General features: G+C 50.7%; 7 protein-coding genes across 7 annotated transcripts; 1 reads left to right on the top strand and 6 right to left on the bottom strand.

The window, feature by feature from the left end:
• Positions 1-105: 105 nt before the first annotated feature.
• CC77DRAFT_1077552 (hypothetical protein) lies at positions 106-1067 on the bottom strand (the record flags this gene model as incomplete). The annotated part of the gene is made up of 2 exons (XM_018529264.1): positions 106-437; positions 606-1067. 2 exons carry the CDS (start codon positions 1065-1067, stop codon positions 156-158), a joined length of 744 nt encoding a protein of 247 aa, XP_018382450.1. The 3' UTR covers positions 106-155.
• Positions 1068-1619: 552 nt separating this feature from the next.
• CC77DRAFT_904571 (hypothetical protein) lies at positions 1620-2006 on the bottom strand (the record flags this gene model as incomplete). The annotated part of the gene is made up of 1 exon (XM_018533614.1): positions 1620-2006. A coding segment is annotated over one exon (387 nt), but the record flags the coding sequence as incomplete, so codon positions are not given.
• A 412-nt stretch (positions 2007-2418) lies between these two features.
• Positions 2419-3210, top strand: CC77DRAFT_1012056 (GINS complex, Sld5 component; the record flags this gene model as incomplete). Its single annotated transcript, XM_018523746.1, has 3 exons — positions 2419-2586; positions 2643-2771; positions 2830-3210. The coding sequence occupies 3 exons, from the start codon at positions 2419-2421 to the stop codon at positions 3208-3210; spliced, it is 678 nt and encodes a 225-aa protein (XP_018382448.1).
• A 688-nt stretch (positions 3211-3898) lies between these two features.
• Positions 3899-5598, bottom strand: CC77DRAFT_1098047 (hypothetical protein; the record flags this gene model as incomplete). The annotated part of the gene is made up of 5 exons (XM_018529926.1): positions 3899-4213; positions 4286-4873; positions 4943-5155; positions 5221-5334; positions 5398-5598. 5 exons carry the CDS (start codon positions 5596-5598, stop codon positions 3938-3940), a joined length of 1392 nt encoding a protein of 463 aa, XP_018382447.1. The 3' UTR covers positions 3899-3937.
• A 111-nt stretch (positions 5599-5709) lies between these two features.
• CC77DRAFT_1053118 (hypothetical protein) lies at positions 5710-8857 on the bottom strand. Its single transcript, XM_018527730.1, has 6 exons — positions 8367-8857; positions 7894-8311; positions 7525-7841; positions 7046-7477; positions 6752-6996; positions 5710-6706 (listed from the first exon to the last, which is right to left on the bottom strand). The coding sequence occupies exons 1-6, from the start codon at positions 8373-8375 to the stop codon at positions 6199-6201; spliced, it is 1929 nt and encodes a 642-aa protein (XP_018382446.1). The 5' UTR covers positions 8376-8857; the 3' UTR covers positions 5710-6198.
• A 155-nt stretch (positions 8858-9012) lies between these two features.
• CC77DRAFT_1023778 (calcium-transporting P) lies at positions 9013-12644 on the bottom strand. The gene is made up of 4 exons (XM_018525729.1): positions 12309-12644; positions 11076-12237; positions 9728-11026; positions 9013-9675 (listed from the first exon to the last, which is right to left on the bottom strand). The coding sequence occupies exons 1-4, from the start codon at positions 12432-12434 to the stop codon at positions 9131-9133; spliced, it is 3132 nt and encodes a 1043-aa protein (XP_018382445.1). The 5' UTR covers positions 12435-12644; the 3' UTR covers positions 9013-9130.
• A 400-nt stretch (positions 12645-13044) lies between these two features.
• On the bottom strand, positions 13045-14299 carry CC77DRAFT_943118 (DUF453-domain-containing protein; the record flags this gene model as incomplete). The annotated part of the gene is made up of 2 exons (XM_018534900.1): positions 13045-13905; positions 13964-14299. 2 exons carry the CDS (start codon positions 14297-14299, stop codon positions 13045-13047), a joined length of 1197 nt encoding a protein of 398 aa, XP_018382444.1.
• Between the last annotated feature and the right edge of the window lie 281 nt (positions 14300-14580).

The raw sequence follows: 14580 nt of genomic DNA, 5'->3' as shown, positions 1-14580 counted from the left end.
CTACAGTAGCGTGTCAGTCAACGCCCCAGGTCAGTCAACGCCCCACCCACAACACAACAGCTTCATGAGTATTGCAGCTATAACGCCTCAACAAAACGTGATAAAATTGCGCAAAAGTAGATTTATACTATATAATAGCCTGCGAAAACTTTGCGCTAGTCCAAATCTTTTTTTGGGCGGCGGATTACCCGCGTTTTGGTGGTTTTTGGTGGAACTGGCTGTGCAACTACCCGGGCTCCTACAGAGGCTGTACCACCCCCAACACGTTTCTGACGCTTTGCAGCTGGCTTATGAGGTTTTGAAGCTTTGCGCTTACCCTTTGGGGGCAATTGTATAGCTTTTTGGGCGTCGCGGAGGCTCTTGTTGAGGTCTCTTTCGGCCTTCTCTGCAGCCTTCCGCTTTCTGGTCTCCTCCCAACCCTTCTCCCGCTCAACACGCTTCAAAGCTTTAAGTTGAAGATCACAATCGCGAGCTGCCTTCTTGATCTCGGCTTGCTTGGCTTTTTGAAGCTTTTCAAGCTCCTGTTGTTGTTGTTGTGATGCCCGACGATCGCGAGCTCGTTGTACACTCCTGGGCGACCACAGTTTGGCTCCCCCATGGTAAACCTCGTCCTCGTCAAGCTGGAGGGTGTAGCTCTGCTTTGGTCGCCTCTCCTTGATGGCTAGGGACTGCCTGAGGCCTCTGACCTCCTCTTGGAGTATACTGTTTTGAGCTGAGATGTGGCACAAGCTTCGTTGAAGCTTCTTGACGTCCTTACTGCTCTGATCCTTCACCTCACGGCGTACGATTGATTTGAGCTTGAGCCAATCGCTCCCCGATAGTACTGAGTTGCTGCTGTCGGAGTCTGAAGCTTGCTGGGCAAACTTCTCGAGTACAACGTCCGGGTTGGCTGGGTATATACCAGTGGCTTCAAACGACTTCTTGATGAGTGGAGGTTTGAATACGTTACCCCAAGCCCTCCAGAAGAGCGGGAAGAAGTCTCCTTTGGTCAAATTGAGTAACCCCTGGCTGTCCTGGAGGTATCCCATCAACTGGGTTGAGTAAGCGTTCGAAAGGGGTTTGAACATACAAACGTCCAGGGGTTGAAGCGTATGAGTAGCGTGAGGGGGTAATACAAACAAGAGGATCTTGTTGTCGTTACAATACTCAATAAACTCCATGGTTACGTGGGATCCATGGCCGTCAAGGAGTAGTAATCGATACCCAGTTGAAGCATGCCGTCTAGTTTCTCGGTCAAACACCTGTTTGAGCCAAGCTAACCCAATATCGTTGTTGGTCCAGCCGGAGGGTGATGACGTAGTAAATACTGAGTGTTCTCCTGCTTGTACAGCGTCAACCCAGCTCGATTGAACAGCTCCGTTGGCTCCTTGAAAGATGAGCGTTGGACTCAAAGCGCTCCCATCCGAACAAATACAAGCCACAACCGTTATCCACTCGCTGGAGCCATCTTCAAGTGCTTGCCTTACCCCTTTTGACTCGTAAAGCTTCTTATTGAATACACGATTTGTTCTACCAACCCGGCCAAGTTGAAACCCCTTTTCGTCCATATTGAATATATGTATCGGTTGGACGTTGTACTCCTCCATCTTTTCGTGTAACAGCTTGAAATACAAGCTGTACTTTGCCCCTGAATCAGCTTTTGTACGCTCCTTGGCCATAGCTTTGCCCGAGCGAGAGATGAGATGGTTGGGATGACGGCGGAGGAACCGGGCAACCCAGCTTTCGGAGACCGGTTTGCCAGCCAACTGGCTGGCAAACTGCTGTATCATGACTTTTGTAGGTGGCAAACGTCTCTCGGTAAGCGTTTCGATATATCGTACAAGCTCGGCTTCGTGTTCTGGGTGTAGGGATCGATGGGAGACGCCCTTCCGCTCCTGCACACCCTGGTGTCTTCGGGCGAGCGTACTGCGCTCAACACCAAACTGGGCAGCAACTTTGTTATACGAGAAATCATCTCCTGGCTCGCGCGATTCGATATATTCAATCGCTTCTTGAATCGGATCCATATTGGTGGAGTTATGACGCGTTGAAGTTGTGTTGTTGTGTTGGTGGGGTGGGGCGTTGACTGACCTGGGGCGTTGACTGACACGCTACTGTAGAGCCCCCCGCATCTCGCATCCCTGCCCCACCGAACATGTGCATCTGCATGCACGCTCGCTGCAAGCCAACACACGCATGCATCGAGTCTGATACATACTCCAGATCTCGCTTTTTACTTTCTACCGGCTCTCGGGTGCTTGCCGATTGCGTCACCTCCGATCGATTTTATCCCCGCCTTCGCCTCTAGCCTTCCGAACACGCTTCCGTAGCATCTGGATCCAAGCGGAAACGAACAAAATTGTCGCGCCGCATACTGGCCGACGCGTTGCCGTAACTCAGCAACACAGTGGAGCTTTTTATGGGAGTGAGAGACACTCCATGGATATCGACGATCTTCTCGCAGAGGTCGCAGTAGGGTCAACGCCAAGGGAGGCGCTCGATTTGCAGGAATTGACGAGGTGTTGGGTTGCAGAGAGAGTCGCACCAGAGATCTTGCCATGGCCCGAGGAACTTATGGGAAGGGTGCTCGAGCGAATTCAGAGACAGGTGAGCGCCTAGAAGCTTCGGCGAGCGCAACACAAGATAGCTAATGACGCAGCCAGATTGAACTGGTCGAAGACCAAACGGGCAACATGGACCCCAAGACAAACTTCAAACTCATCATCATACAAACAGAACTCGAGCGATTCAAGTTCTTGGTTCGCAGTTTCCTGAGGGCTAGAATAAAAAAGGTAGGGACAATACCTACTCTACGAATCCTTACAGCGGCATACTGACACACATTCGTAGATCGATTCACACCCTCTACACATCCAATCGCTGCACACGACTTCCCTCGAGATGCCCTACCCGCTTCTCTCTCCATCCGAGTACCAATACCTTACGTCCCATCAAGCGCTCCTCTCCTCTCACTACACATCCTCGTTCCTCTCACAATTTCCGGCATCGCTACAACGACTCGATGATACGACAGGTGGCATTAGCATGATCGATAAGCCTGATGAAGACAAAGCGGTGTTTGTGAGGGCGTTGCGCGATGTTGGGGAAATTTTCGTCGAGGGGACAGATCGCAGGTTTGAGATGAAGAGAGGTGATGTTTGGGTTGTCAGATGGAGCGCAGTAAGGGCTTGGTGTGTAGGCTGTGGGACAGGGGACGTGGAACTGATATAAGATGGCTGTATGCGGGTACCAATCTGAAGAAGAGCTAGAGACCGTGGACGCGAGCGACATGGCTCAAGATAGGCCATCCTCGGTTACACAAGAAAAGTACTGTGTTTAGGTCGTCGCAAAGCCACTCTGAGTGCGAACAAACGCCGGAGCGCCCAGTGTCTTCAAGAACGACACAACGACTTGCCGTGGAAGAGTTGATGACGGTCAGAAACTTGGAACATGTTTTGAGGGAACAACTGCGTGTGCACAAGCTGCATTGTCGATACTCCTTCAATTTAGCAGCATAGAACCATCAGCCAAGCAGATCTATGAGAGTCCAGTCTTTTACATGTTTCCAGATCGTGTTGATGATAACGTCTATGGCCATCCAAACTTCAAATCACCGTTTAATTTCTCCTATGCGATAGTGAGAGTTCAACATATGCGCAAAATTACGTACGAAATCCCAGTCATGTCCGACAGCTCAACTTTTTATTAAATGTTGAAGACAAATACTACGCTTGAAAGGAGGTATTTGATTCTGGAAATATTGCCTTCTGGGGAAGCGATCTAGTAGGGGAAAGAAACGAGAAATACAGAAACCCATATGGTAAACTCAGTCAGACATATTGGTTTGAGCCTATTGAGAAGTGTGGCGTCAGAATCTCCCAGGTGTAATTTCACGAATGCAAGAAACTTCATTTACTAACGGGGCAAGCTACGTTTGACGCAAGCACGCTATGCTCAATCACCAAGACCTTATGGTAGCTTCTTCGTACGTAGGCGGCGGATCCATTGGCGTGCCGTAGTCTTCGTTCGCAGCACCCACCCTTTGGGTAGCACCGTGCCGATTCTCATCTTGCGTACCCATATCGTCTTGTGAACGCATACTAATCGGTACCAGCTCTCCGTTCAGAAACAACTTCTTATCGTCCCCACTCTCAAGCTTCCTACCGGGACGTATCCCAGAAGACACGTGTACCGGTGTCCTCAATTGAACCAATAGTATCCGACCAGCCTGATCCTAGACGTAATTAGTACACACTTGGCTAACCATCACTCCCCAACAATCCTCCTGATCACATGTCGAACATACCTTTGTATCCCGACATTGAAACCCCATGGAGATATCCAATTCATATCTTCTCGCCAACCCACACGAGTCGAAACTTGGGACAATGGTATCTGGCAGTGCTTCACCTTCCCATAGACTCCTATCAATATATTTTTCGGTACCGACGCTTTCAGAATAATGGAGTACAGGCAAACCGAGGTTGCTCATGCTTTGAATCGTCCAGCAGGAAATCTGCGTATTCGTAAGAGACGGACCCTTGGCTTTAATATCCGTATACCCAACCAACAGCATCTGAAAAGACTGCAGGTAGAGGCTGTATGCAAATTCATTGAGTTTCGAAATGCTGAGTCGTATCATCATGTGGCGGTTTCGGAGGATTGAGTAATCCGGTAGTAAATGAGCTGATATTGATATCTGAGCTGGAGGGATGGCCGCGGAGAGGTGATGCATGTATTCAGTCGGAGAGACGACTAGTGCTGGAAGTTGAGCGTATGGACCCATGATAGTTGCTTGCACTGTTTTTACGCATGGAAATGTGCTATTTTCCTTGGACAAGGAGCCGAGATACTGGTTATGTGTTTCCATAGGCCATACTGTGATGTTCAAGTTCTATACATTGTCAGCAACAGCACACGCAAGTCAGAGGCAGCGCTTCTTCAAGATAATGATCTAGCTTACCGTTTTTATCGTCGATTTGAAAATGCTGCGTATGCTGGTTACTGCTACATCGATACGATATGAGATCGCTGCACCATCAACAATATCGTGCATTGATGGTGGGAGCATATCGTGCGAAGAGGATGGCGACTGGACTGCATATTTCTCATTGCATACCGGCGATACAGCCGGGGAGTTTGGAGGGCATGAGCTACACTCCACTGCATCAGGTATCTACATATACACTTAGTAACGACTGCTTGGGTATAACTTATGCGTGTAACCACTAAGCAACTTACCCGTAACGCAAACCGAAAGCTGTGATATCCGAAGCCCAGTCTTACTGACTTTTCGGCACCTAAAACCCTCTGATCATGGCGGGAAGGAAATATAACCTGGAAATCGTGTGCGAACTAGATACATTAGTCTGACAGCTATCTCAATCGAGAAGCAAATCCCATGCCATGGTCACTTACGCGGTACTTGTCTTGTTGCTCTCGGTCCATCAAAAGGCCGCTTGTGTCGGTATAAGATAGTACACTCTCACCAACTAAGGTCGCTGTGATTTTTGAAACCTTGGTGATGCTTGTAGGGCAGTAAATGACGATATTACCAGTGATTGGGTCGCCATTACTGAAGATAGCCTTTGGGTGATCTAGTTGAATCGAAGTATCCATGTCGGTGTGAAAGAAGGGCTCGAAACAGACGACACTAGCACTGGCAGTGTTGTATAGAAATGATAATAGAAGTATCTGATATCACCAAACAGAACTTCTAAGCGGTTCTCTGTGTGCGAATGCAGAGTGCGCAAAATTGATAACATGATGCCTCTGAAACCCTCCTCCAGTTTTATCTACAGTGAAAACACTTTGTCTCCCGGTGTTCGTCCAGCAGCGAGTGTAAGATACTAGTGTCCAGATCCGGCTATTTTTAGTCGGCACGCCAAGATTCTCGTTGCCGTCACCAGCCCCTCGATACGATAATGCATTTTATAGCGAGATGATAGGCTGGGATCAGGCCAGTACGTATGAGATTGGCGATTCTGAGCTGTGTCGTTCTGGCGTTGCGCATGGCTAGGATATATATGTCAGGAGTCGCTATGGCACCTTGGCAAGAGATAGTTTGGCCATAGAGGCTCCCAATGGGTACATGCTGGGATTTTTGCTCCCTGTCCATAATCGTCAATCGATGAATCATTAGAGTGGAGCTGTATCATGCGCAGACACTTTGATCGAACCAACGAGGTGAAATATACAACGTCCGTGTCTGTCATTAAATCATTGATTGCCATCAAAGAATGAGAAGTCGGCATCCAGCCATCCCATGGTAGGTTGGGTATCGAACAAATCCCAACTTGGGTCGAGTGAGCCTAAACCATTATCGATCGGAAATTCCATCGCCACATCGTCAGCGGACTGAACCAAATTTGGGTATTCAGCGTTGATCTCATTCGTGTTCGTAGGCAACTGCAGTTGCCCCCCAGCCAACTGAACAGGAGGCTGCGGTGCAGACGTAACTGCTCGGTCCTGTCCGGTGGTCTGCTGGGGGTACATGCATTGCGCTGCGTATGGTGACGTCTCCTTGGTTCCGGTGACAAGACCTTCGCAAAGCCCAAGGAATGACTTGAAGAGTGTCTGTAATTTGGCAATCGGAGGGCTCAGATCCGCAAGTCCGTCGAGCTGAGACGTAACGGTGGTAAGCAACTCAAAATCTGACTCGTTGGACGAGGCTACAATGTTACAGAACAGGACGAAGAAAGGCGTCAATGGGTGGTAGAGTACGGTCCTTCGTCAGTTAGTTGAGATCCAGGAAATAGTGGTAGCTGCTCACCAATGCATATACGATATATGTGCTCGAACATCAGTGATGGTCATAGACTCTTTCTGAATGACCTTGAGAGTAGTCATAGCCATACGCGCGGATTGAAGACAATCGATGTCAATATGCGGTTTTGAGGGCTGACAGATCTGTCTTGAGCGTAGAATAGAAGTCCGGAGCGAATGATATGAGAATTGAACGGTACCCAGCTCACTCGCAACGTGTAGGCCACCCCACGACTCCGACGCAGCATGCAACTAGACACATCAGTCTCATCTTCTGAAACTTGAAGCTGCATTGACTCACACTCGTTATTCTGGTGTATACCCGCTCCAGTCTCTCAAGCAAATCCTTGACCACAATTTCGACTCTTGATAGAAGCGACTTTTTGTTCGATATCCGATCTGGATGCAGCTCCGACATGTATATCGCCTGGATAGGGACGAAGTGTAAGTAAGTGGATAGCAGAGATGACATATCTTTGTTGAAGGGCGACGACAATGCCGCATCCAAGCCATCGTACTCAAGCAGAAAGCGGCTCTTTCCCTGCATCATGGAGTAGTTCTTGTCAAGGATATGACACCATGTGTAACAGTAGTAGATCTCTATGTCGTCCTCTGTCTCGGTTCTGCAGGCTTTTACCTGGGCTTCAAGGCCTAGATCTTCGCACATTCTACAAGCAGCTGTGATGAACGTCCAGCAATGTGTCAACTCTCCAGCGCCCTGCGCGATGAATGCCTATAGTCTTTCAGCTAATGTTACTATGGCTGGTGAGAGTCTCTTACGCTGCACAGAAGTGACTGTAGAAGAACAAGCGAAGGAGCAGATAGCAGGTGAATACGCGTCATGGCCAGCTTAATACTTTTGAGATACTTCGAAGCACTTTCAAGCATACCCGCTCCAACTTCTCCCATACTGTCCTCCTCTAGCACAGTATTGATAAACTTGAAGGCAGCGGAGTTCACGCAGATTGAATAGAGTAGCAGGGTCTCAGGATCCACGGTCTTGTAAATCAATGCGTGTCCCATGTTCTTGAGAGATTTTGGAGAAACGTGCTTAAAGTAATCCATCACATGGGGTCCAAGGTTGCGTCCTTTCAAGTCTAACATTAACCGTCAGCTGTGAGAATTCGTGAGTGCTACTACGAGACCTACCACGGACCATCCAATACAGAACCTCGATGTTAGGGTATGATATGTCTTCCAATACATCAAGAACTCGCGCAGTAGGTGAGTTAGTATTGTCCCATGGCTTGTTGACTTGAGAGAGATGGTTCACAAAGGACATCGCCTCTTTCAAAACAGCTAACCTATCCGCGGGCATATGATTCCCGGTCTTGATCTCTCGGCGAATAAAGTCCTGAGCTTCCAGTATTGACGGCGATGGAGGCATACTGGGAGAGTGTGAGGATGCGGGTGATGTTTGGAGCTCGTGACGTCGGCTTTGCTTATGTGCCGGCATGACTTCAGCGCCTCTTCGTCGTTTGGTTGTGCCGCGGGCTGAAGCTGTACGTTTGCATTGTATATTGCCGTCTACACAATTGCCACAGGGATCATTACGATCGCATTTGACCTTCAATAGATGTCAACGAGAAGTCACTCCATGAAAGCAGAATAAGAAGGCAGACCTTTCGCATCTTGCATGTATCGCACTAGTCGTAGTTAGGTAACCGTTGTTGCTCAGCGTGCGATACTAACCACGGGGTTTATCTCCATGATGACCTAGTCAAAGTAAATCGAAGTGGTTGAGTTGGGCTGTTGGGAAAAGTCAAGGGCGAAGAAGAAATATAAGGTATCCTATGGTGAAGCAAAACGAGGGTATCAGAAAGTCTCGTGAGGTTTCCTAGCAGATGAGAAGAACGACAAAACATCGACGGCTCAGACGCATATAGGGCTGAGGAAGTTTGAGATCTTGGCAAGCACGCGAGTAATAGTTCAAAACGGTCGTAAAGCATGGGCGCCGGCTGAGCCACCTGCTGTAAGATCGAGCCGCACAGGTCCCTTTGCGGTGGCAGTGAACTTCGCAAACGCATACTCAACGACTGAAACGTCGATTTCGTATCGAACGCTTGTCATTCGCTGCTCTTCGTTCTTTGGCGTCTCTACGAACAATAGTGCGTTGTGGGCGGTGCATACCTGGATAGGGGTGGGTGCGGAAGCGAGGAACGTCCGCGGACTCCGAAACGTCCGATCTTTCTTAACATACTTTCCTCTCATTCCTCTCACGATCCGTGAAGATAGACATGCTTCGATTTCGTTATGCTTTCATCAGTTCAAGATCCGCGTACTTCACTTCAACATGGTTGTCCACAAAGCACATCGTTAGTAACAGCAATATCCATTGCGCGATATAACGCTTCTACACCACCACATTCTACCAACCCTTCTATACTCAAACAACGGTACTATATCCCCCACCATACCCTCTCCTTCCTTTCCACCTGACGTACCACTTTCTCCCTTCATCTGCCCAAAATACACAACTTGCCACTGCGACAAGATGCGCGAGATCGCCCAAGCCGAGCGCCTCAGTTTGGAAAACGCTTTGCAGCGGCGGGAAGTAGATGACTGCTAATTGGCCAATCAAGCTGCCCGACACGGCATAGTTGAACATCTTGTTGTCGAATACGCCAATCTCGCCTGCGAGGACGGACTTGCTGGAGGAGCGGCAAGTTAGTGCGTTGAACATGTCGAAGAGAACAAAGCAGGTAAAAGTCATAGTTGTGTCGCGCGCGGTGACAATGTTGTCGGAGGACATCTCGAGGTAATAGGTTGTGAGTGTGCCAAGCATGATGATGGTGGCGGATTGGAGGACGCGCTGAATGAGCGGGCGGGTCAGGACGCGTGCCTGGCGTGGGCGTGGGGGCAGGGCCATGACGGCTGGGTCGACAGGTTCTACACCGAGAGATTGCGCGGGTGGGCCGTCCATGAGGATGTCTTAGGTTGATGGTCAGTAGATGTAAAAGGGATGGGTACAGGTGGAACTTACTGATCCAGAGAATCTGCATGGCATTTAGCGGATTCTCGAAGCCAAGGAATGTGCTCAGGAGTACTAAGCTCAGTGCCGCCGCGCTGGTGCTGAGTTGAAAGGTAAGGAAGTTTTGGATGTTGTAGAAGATGCCTTTACCCTCTTCGATCGCATTCAGAATGGTCGCAAAGTTGTCATCTGTCAGAATCATATCTGCGGCCTCTTTCGCAACATCCGTACCCAATCTACCCATGGAGATTCCGATGTCTGCTTTCTTGAGCGCGGGCGCATCATTAACACCGTCACCAGTCATTGCCACAACGTCGCCTCGTGATTGCAGCGCTCGGACAATCTTCATCTTGTGCTCAGGACTAGTTCGCGCAAAGATCGAGGTTGTCGCAATGGCTTGTGCAAGTTCTTCCTCGCTCATCTGATCCAATTCGTCGCCACGGATAACCGAGCGCCCGAGTGCTGAATTCGGCATAATAGGCATACCCAGGCTCTTGCCGATGGCGACTGCTGTGGTCTCTGCATCGCCGGTGATCATGATGACCTTGACTTTGCCGGCGATGAGTCTTCGGATAGCTCTCTCAACGCCCTTTCGTGGCGGATCGTTCATGCCAACCAATCCAGCGAACACGAGACCGCGGTACTGCTCATCGTCGCCAAGGGCCGAGTTCGTAGATGGTGCTGGTGAAGCGGTGCCACTGGCATTCCTCTTCTTTCCTCTCGACGCACCACTAGCAAAGCCGAGCACACGTAAACCCTCTTGAGCCATTTGGTCAGCGGCCTTCATTGCTTCTTGCTTGCGTGCTTGGTCGAGTGCCACCTCTTTTCCTTGTGCCGTTACGTACATGTCACAACGGTCCAGAACTCTCTCGAGTGCACCTTTGATGTATGCATAGTCAGACCCAGGGGTGAGATTGCCAGAACTACCGCCAACGACGACACCCATCCACTTCCTTTCCGAACTGAATGGTGTCTCGAACTTGCGATCGCCGAGCATTTCCCGGATATCGTCTTCTCCAAAAGCATCCATGAGGTCAAGAAGAGCGACATCGGTAGGTTGGCCAACCCATCGGCTCTTCGCTGCAGTATTGTCATCGCCTCCAAGAGTTGAGGATAGTACCGCAGCAGTTGATGCTGAGGCTGCCTGGTCGCTCAACAAGCGAGCATTATTGACAATGTTGCCGATCCGAAGTATGTTGCGCGTAGGTGAATCGAGGTCCGTAGAATCGTGCTTCTTCTTGACATCGACTGGTGATGCTTCGTCAAAATGCCATATCTTCGTCACAGTCATGTGATTCGTGGTCAACGTGCCTGGTGGTAGTGAGTAAATGTTGGATCTTGGTAGAATTGTTCAACTTACCTGTCTTGTCAGTACACACGACATTGACCGAAGCCAAGGTCTCAACACTAGGTAACCGTCGAACAATGGCGTCGCGCTTAGACATCCTCAGCACACCCAACGCAAGCGTGACAGTAACGATGATGGGCAGTCCTTCGGGGATGGCTGCGACAGCAAGTGACACAGCAATCTGAAAGACCTGTAGGAATTTCCAACCACGCCACAGTCCCACCAGCCCAATGAAGGCAATGACTCCGAAAGACATGTAGCTCAGATCTTTGCCTAGGCGGTCCATGGAAAGTTGTAGAGGCGTGCGCGGGCTCTCGATTTGCTGCAGAGAAGCAGAGATGGCGCCAAACTCGGTGTTGCCTCCTGTGCCGACGACAATTCCCTGTCCATAGCCCGATCTGACCAACGTACCCATGAATGCAATGTTCTTCTGATCGTTCAACCGTATATCAGCACCGACCGTTCCAGCGGCTTCGGAGGCGTAGAAAGGCGAAGATGGTCGTTGTACGGCCGGCGGGGGCGTGATGGTATCTGGTGACTTGGCGACAGGCTCGTTCTCTCCAGTGAGGTTGGACTCGTCAATACTGAGGTCGGCTGCGTGCGTGATGCGGATATCGGCTGGTATGCGGTCTCCAGTGTGGAACAAGACCAGGTCGCCCGGCACCAACAGTGTCGCGGATATGGTAGTAGACTTGCGCTCTGCCGCTGCCAGCGATGCCGTGGTGTCTTTCAAGTTGTCCAACTCTATGCTCTCATTTGCCGTACCATTTGGCACGCGACGGCCGCGTGATGGCTCCACGCCAGCGCGAATGATGTGTGCCGAATGCGGAACCAGCTGATTCAGCGCCTCAATCGACTTCTCGGATCGGTATTCTTGTACGAAGCCCACTGTCACCACAATGGTCACGGCCACGGCAATGCTCACGGCGTCTTCCAGATTGCCGAGTACGAGGGACACGCCAGCCGAGCCCAGCAGCAGCAGGATGAGCGTCTCTTTGAACTGCTTGAGGAAGCGGAGCCAGAGCGGTTCGGGCTCCTCGTGGGGGAGTTCGTTGGTGCCATGGATGTGAATGCGCGCCGAAGCGTCCGAGGCGGAGAGGCCGTGTGTCAGCGACGTAGAGAGCTTGTGGGCCGTGTCCTGGGCCGAGAGGAGGGAATGGGCCGATGTTATTGACTGTTCACACATGGTCAGCGGGCGTCGCCAGGGCTACATAGCAGACGTGGCGGTGGAAGCGCATGGCGTACTGAGGGCGTGGTGCTCCGCTTGAGGGCTTCTGGCGGCTGCAGCATGGGCGAAGAGGGCCGCGAAGACTTGGAGGGCAGGCCGGCGGCATTGTAGAGGGGCAATGAGGGCGTGGGTGCTTTTGACATGTTGGCATGGCCAGGAGTCGACTGTTGCGCCGCCGTCCAACGTGGCCTATCCGTCCAAAGCTAGCGTAGAAAAAGATGGCGGTCGACTTGGATTATCGCATTGGTGCTGGGAACAATAAAAGACGTGTTGGATTCGCGAACGGGCACGGCCAAGGGGATTGCAAGACGGTTACGTGCTGTCTCTGGACATGCAGTTGCTGGATGTCGATGATGGGCCAAAACGCCAAAGCAGCGGTACTCGCGAGCAGGGGTGTCGTAGCACCGCCATAGCCATCCAGGGTCTCGTCACGTTTGACACTACAACGCAAACACCTTCTGAACACGTTTTTCTTATTGCTGAAACACTCTCCGCTGCCTCTACACGCCTGCTTGCCGCCCCACGTTGCATTCCGAGCCACATCGCGACCATGGTGCACGCTTCTACAATCCTCACACACGTATTACTACGGCCTTGGCAGGTACATGTCCGCTGCACAGTCAAGTGATGGCGCGCTTCGGCCTTTCTGCATGTGATGTCATACTTCAGCCTCCCTCACATCTCATGTATGGCTGAAGTAGCACTTCTTCATTCTCTTCTTGTATCGTACAGCTACTACATCTCTCTTACACACTAAGAGTAATAATACACTTTGCCCTCAAACAGCCGCCGAGCAGTCCGTGAAACAATACATCGATCAACGAAAGCGGATGATTCCGAGCTCGTAGCCAAAACATCAACCGCAATCGACCCGCTAGAATGCGAGAGCCGCACAGTCCTCGGGCTCGGTAGTAAACCCGAAGAGCTTTCATCAGAATCTGAGCAGGGACTCGCTGCCCGTTCAGGCGAATGTGTTCGCCACGACGACTGTCCCTTGCTCTCGGCTGCAACACCATGTGCGACAGTGCCCTCGATGCACACTGCTGACGCTAAGCACGCCGCGCCTGTGAGTTGCAAGCTTGGATGGGGTTTGCCCATACTGAAAGCCTGCACGTGGATATCTGGCCCTTTTCTCCTTGAGTGATGATCTAACCGAGGAGAAGACACGATGGCGAGCTTCGGTGTTCCGCGGACCTTTGCGGCGGCGTCTATATCAGGAGCGAGACCCATCATGACGGCGCCGGCACATCTTATCGACTCCATGTGCCTGAGGTAGCCAGCAGTATCTTTGCTGGCTGTCTTTAGGTATGGTGGTAACGTCCTTTCGTCGACAAGGACAAAAGGATTCGCCGCGTCTATCAAGGTGGCCTTGACTGAGAAGCGATTGCCGTCTTGCTCCTTTACATGGATAGTATCGCGTCGTCTCCCAGTAGGAAAGAGAGCCCCCGCCATGCTTCCAGCAGGGTCGACAAAAGCAACTTTTATTTCGCTTCCGGTCCCCTTGACGCCCGATATTACGTAGTCTCCGTCTTCACTAAACGAGCCGTCCTCATCTACTTGCACAGTATCGACGATGAGCCGCGACGTGTTCGTGTTGAATATCCGGACATCCAGCTAGATAAAGAGTCAGCACCTTGAAAACTTGAAACTCGATCAGAATGTGTCAACTTACAGTCTTCTCCCCAGGTCTTGCACGCACTAATCCTTCCTGAAGTGCAAATGGTCCAACGCCAGCGCACATATTTCCACAATTTCCACTGAAATCGACCGTCTCTTGTCCCACTGCTACTTGCACAAAAGTATAATCAACATCGACGCCCATTCGTGCCGATGGCGAAACCACGGCAACCTTGGAAGTCGTCGAAGTCGCTCCTCCAACACCGTCAATCTGTCGAGCGTCTGAGCCTTGGGAGCCCATGGCCGCAAGCAGTGGTCGTACCCACGCTGATTGGGAAGCCGGCAAGTCGTGACGATGGATGAAGAGACCTTTCGAAGTACCAGCACGCATCAACACGGCTGGTAGGCTGTGTCGGATCTAAGGATTAATGTACGAATTAGTATCTGTCACACATGCAGTTTGTACAGAGATATTACATACCTTTTTTGGGGCGCTTTCGTGTGCCATTGGGAGTTCAGGTATCCGGATCGGCGAGATGTGTGAGACAGTCGAAGCGTGTGCCTTTTGAAAAGCGGTTGGTTTGACAAGTGCGCGAAGCATCTATAGAGGATTGTTGCTGCGATTGAAGACAATGGAATTGTTGCTTGGTTACTAGCTAGAAGTTTGTCATA

This window comes from Alternaria alternata (genome assembly GCF_001642055.1).
Source record: "Alternaria alternata strain SRC1lrK2f unplaced genomic scaffold CC77scaffold_20, whole genome shotgun sequence".
NCBI classification, from domain to species: domain Eukaryota; kingdom Fungi; phylum Ascomycota; class Dothideomycetes; order Pleosporales; family Pleosporaceae; genus Alternaria; species Alternaria alternata.
The sequence above is the reverse complement of the archived record's forward strand: the minus strand, read 5'-3'. Positions and strand labels throughout refer to the sequence as shown.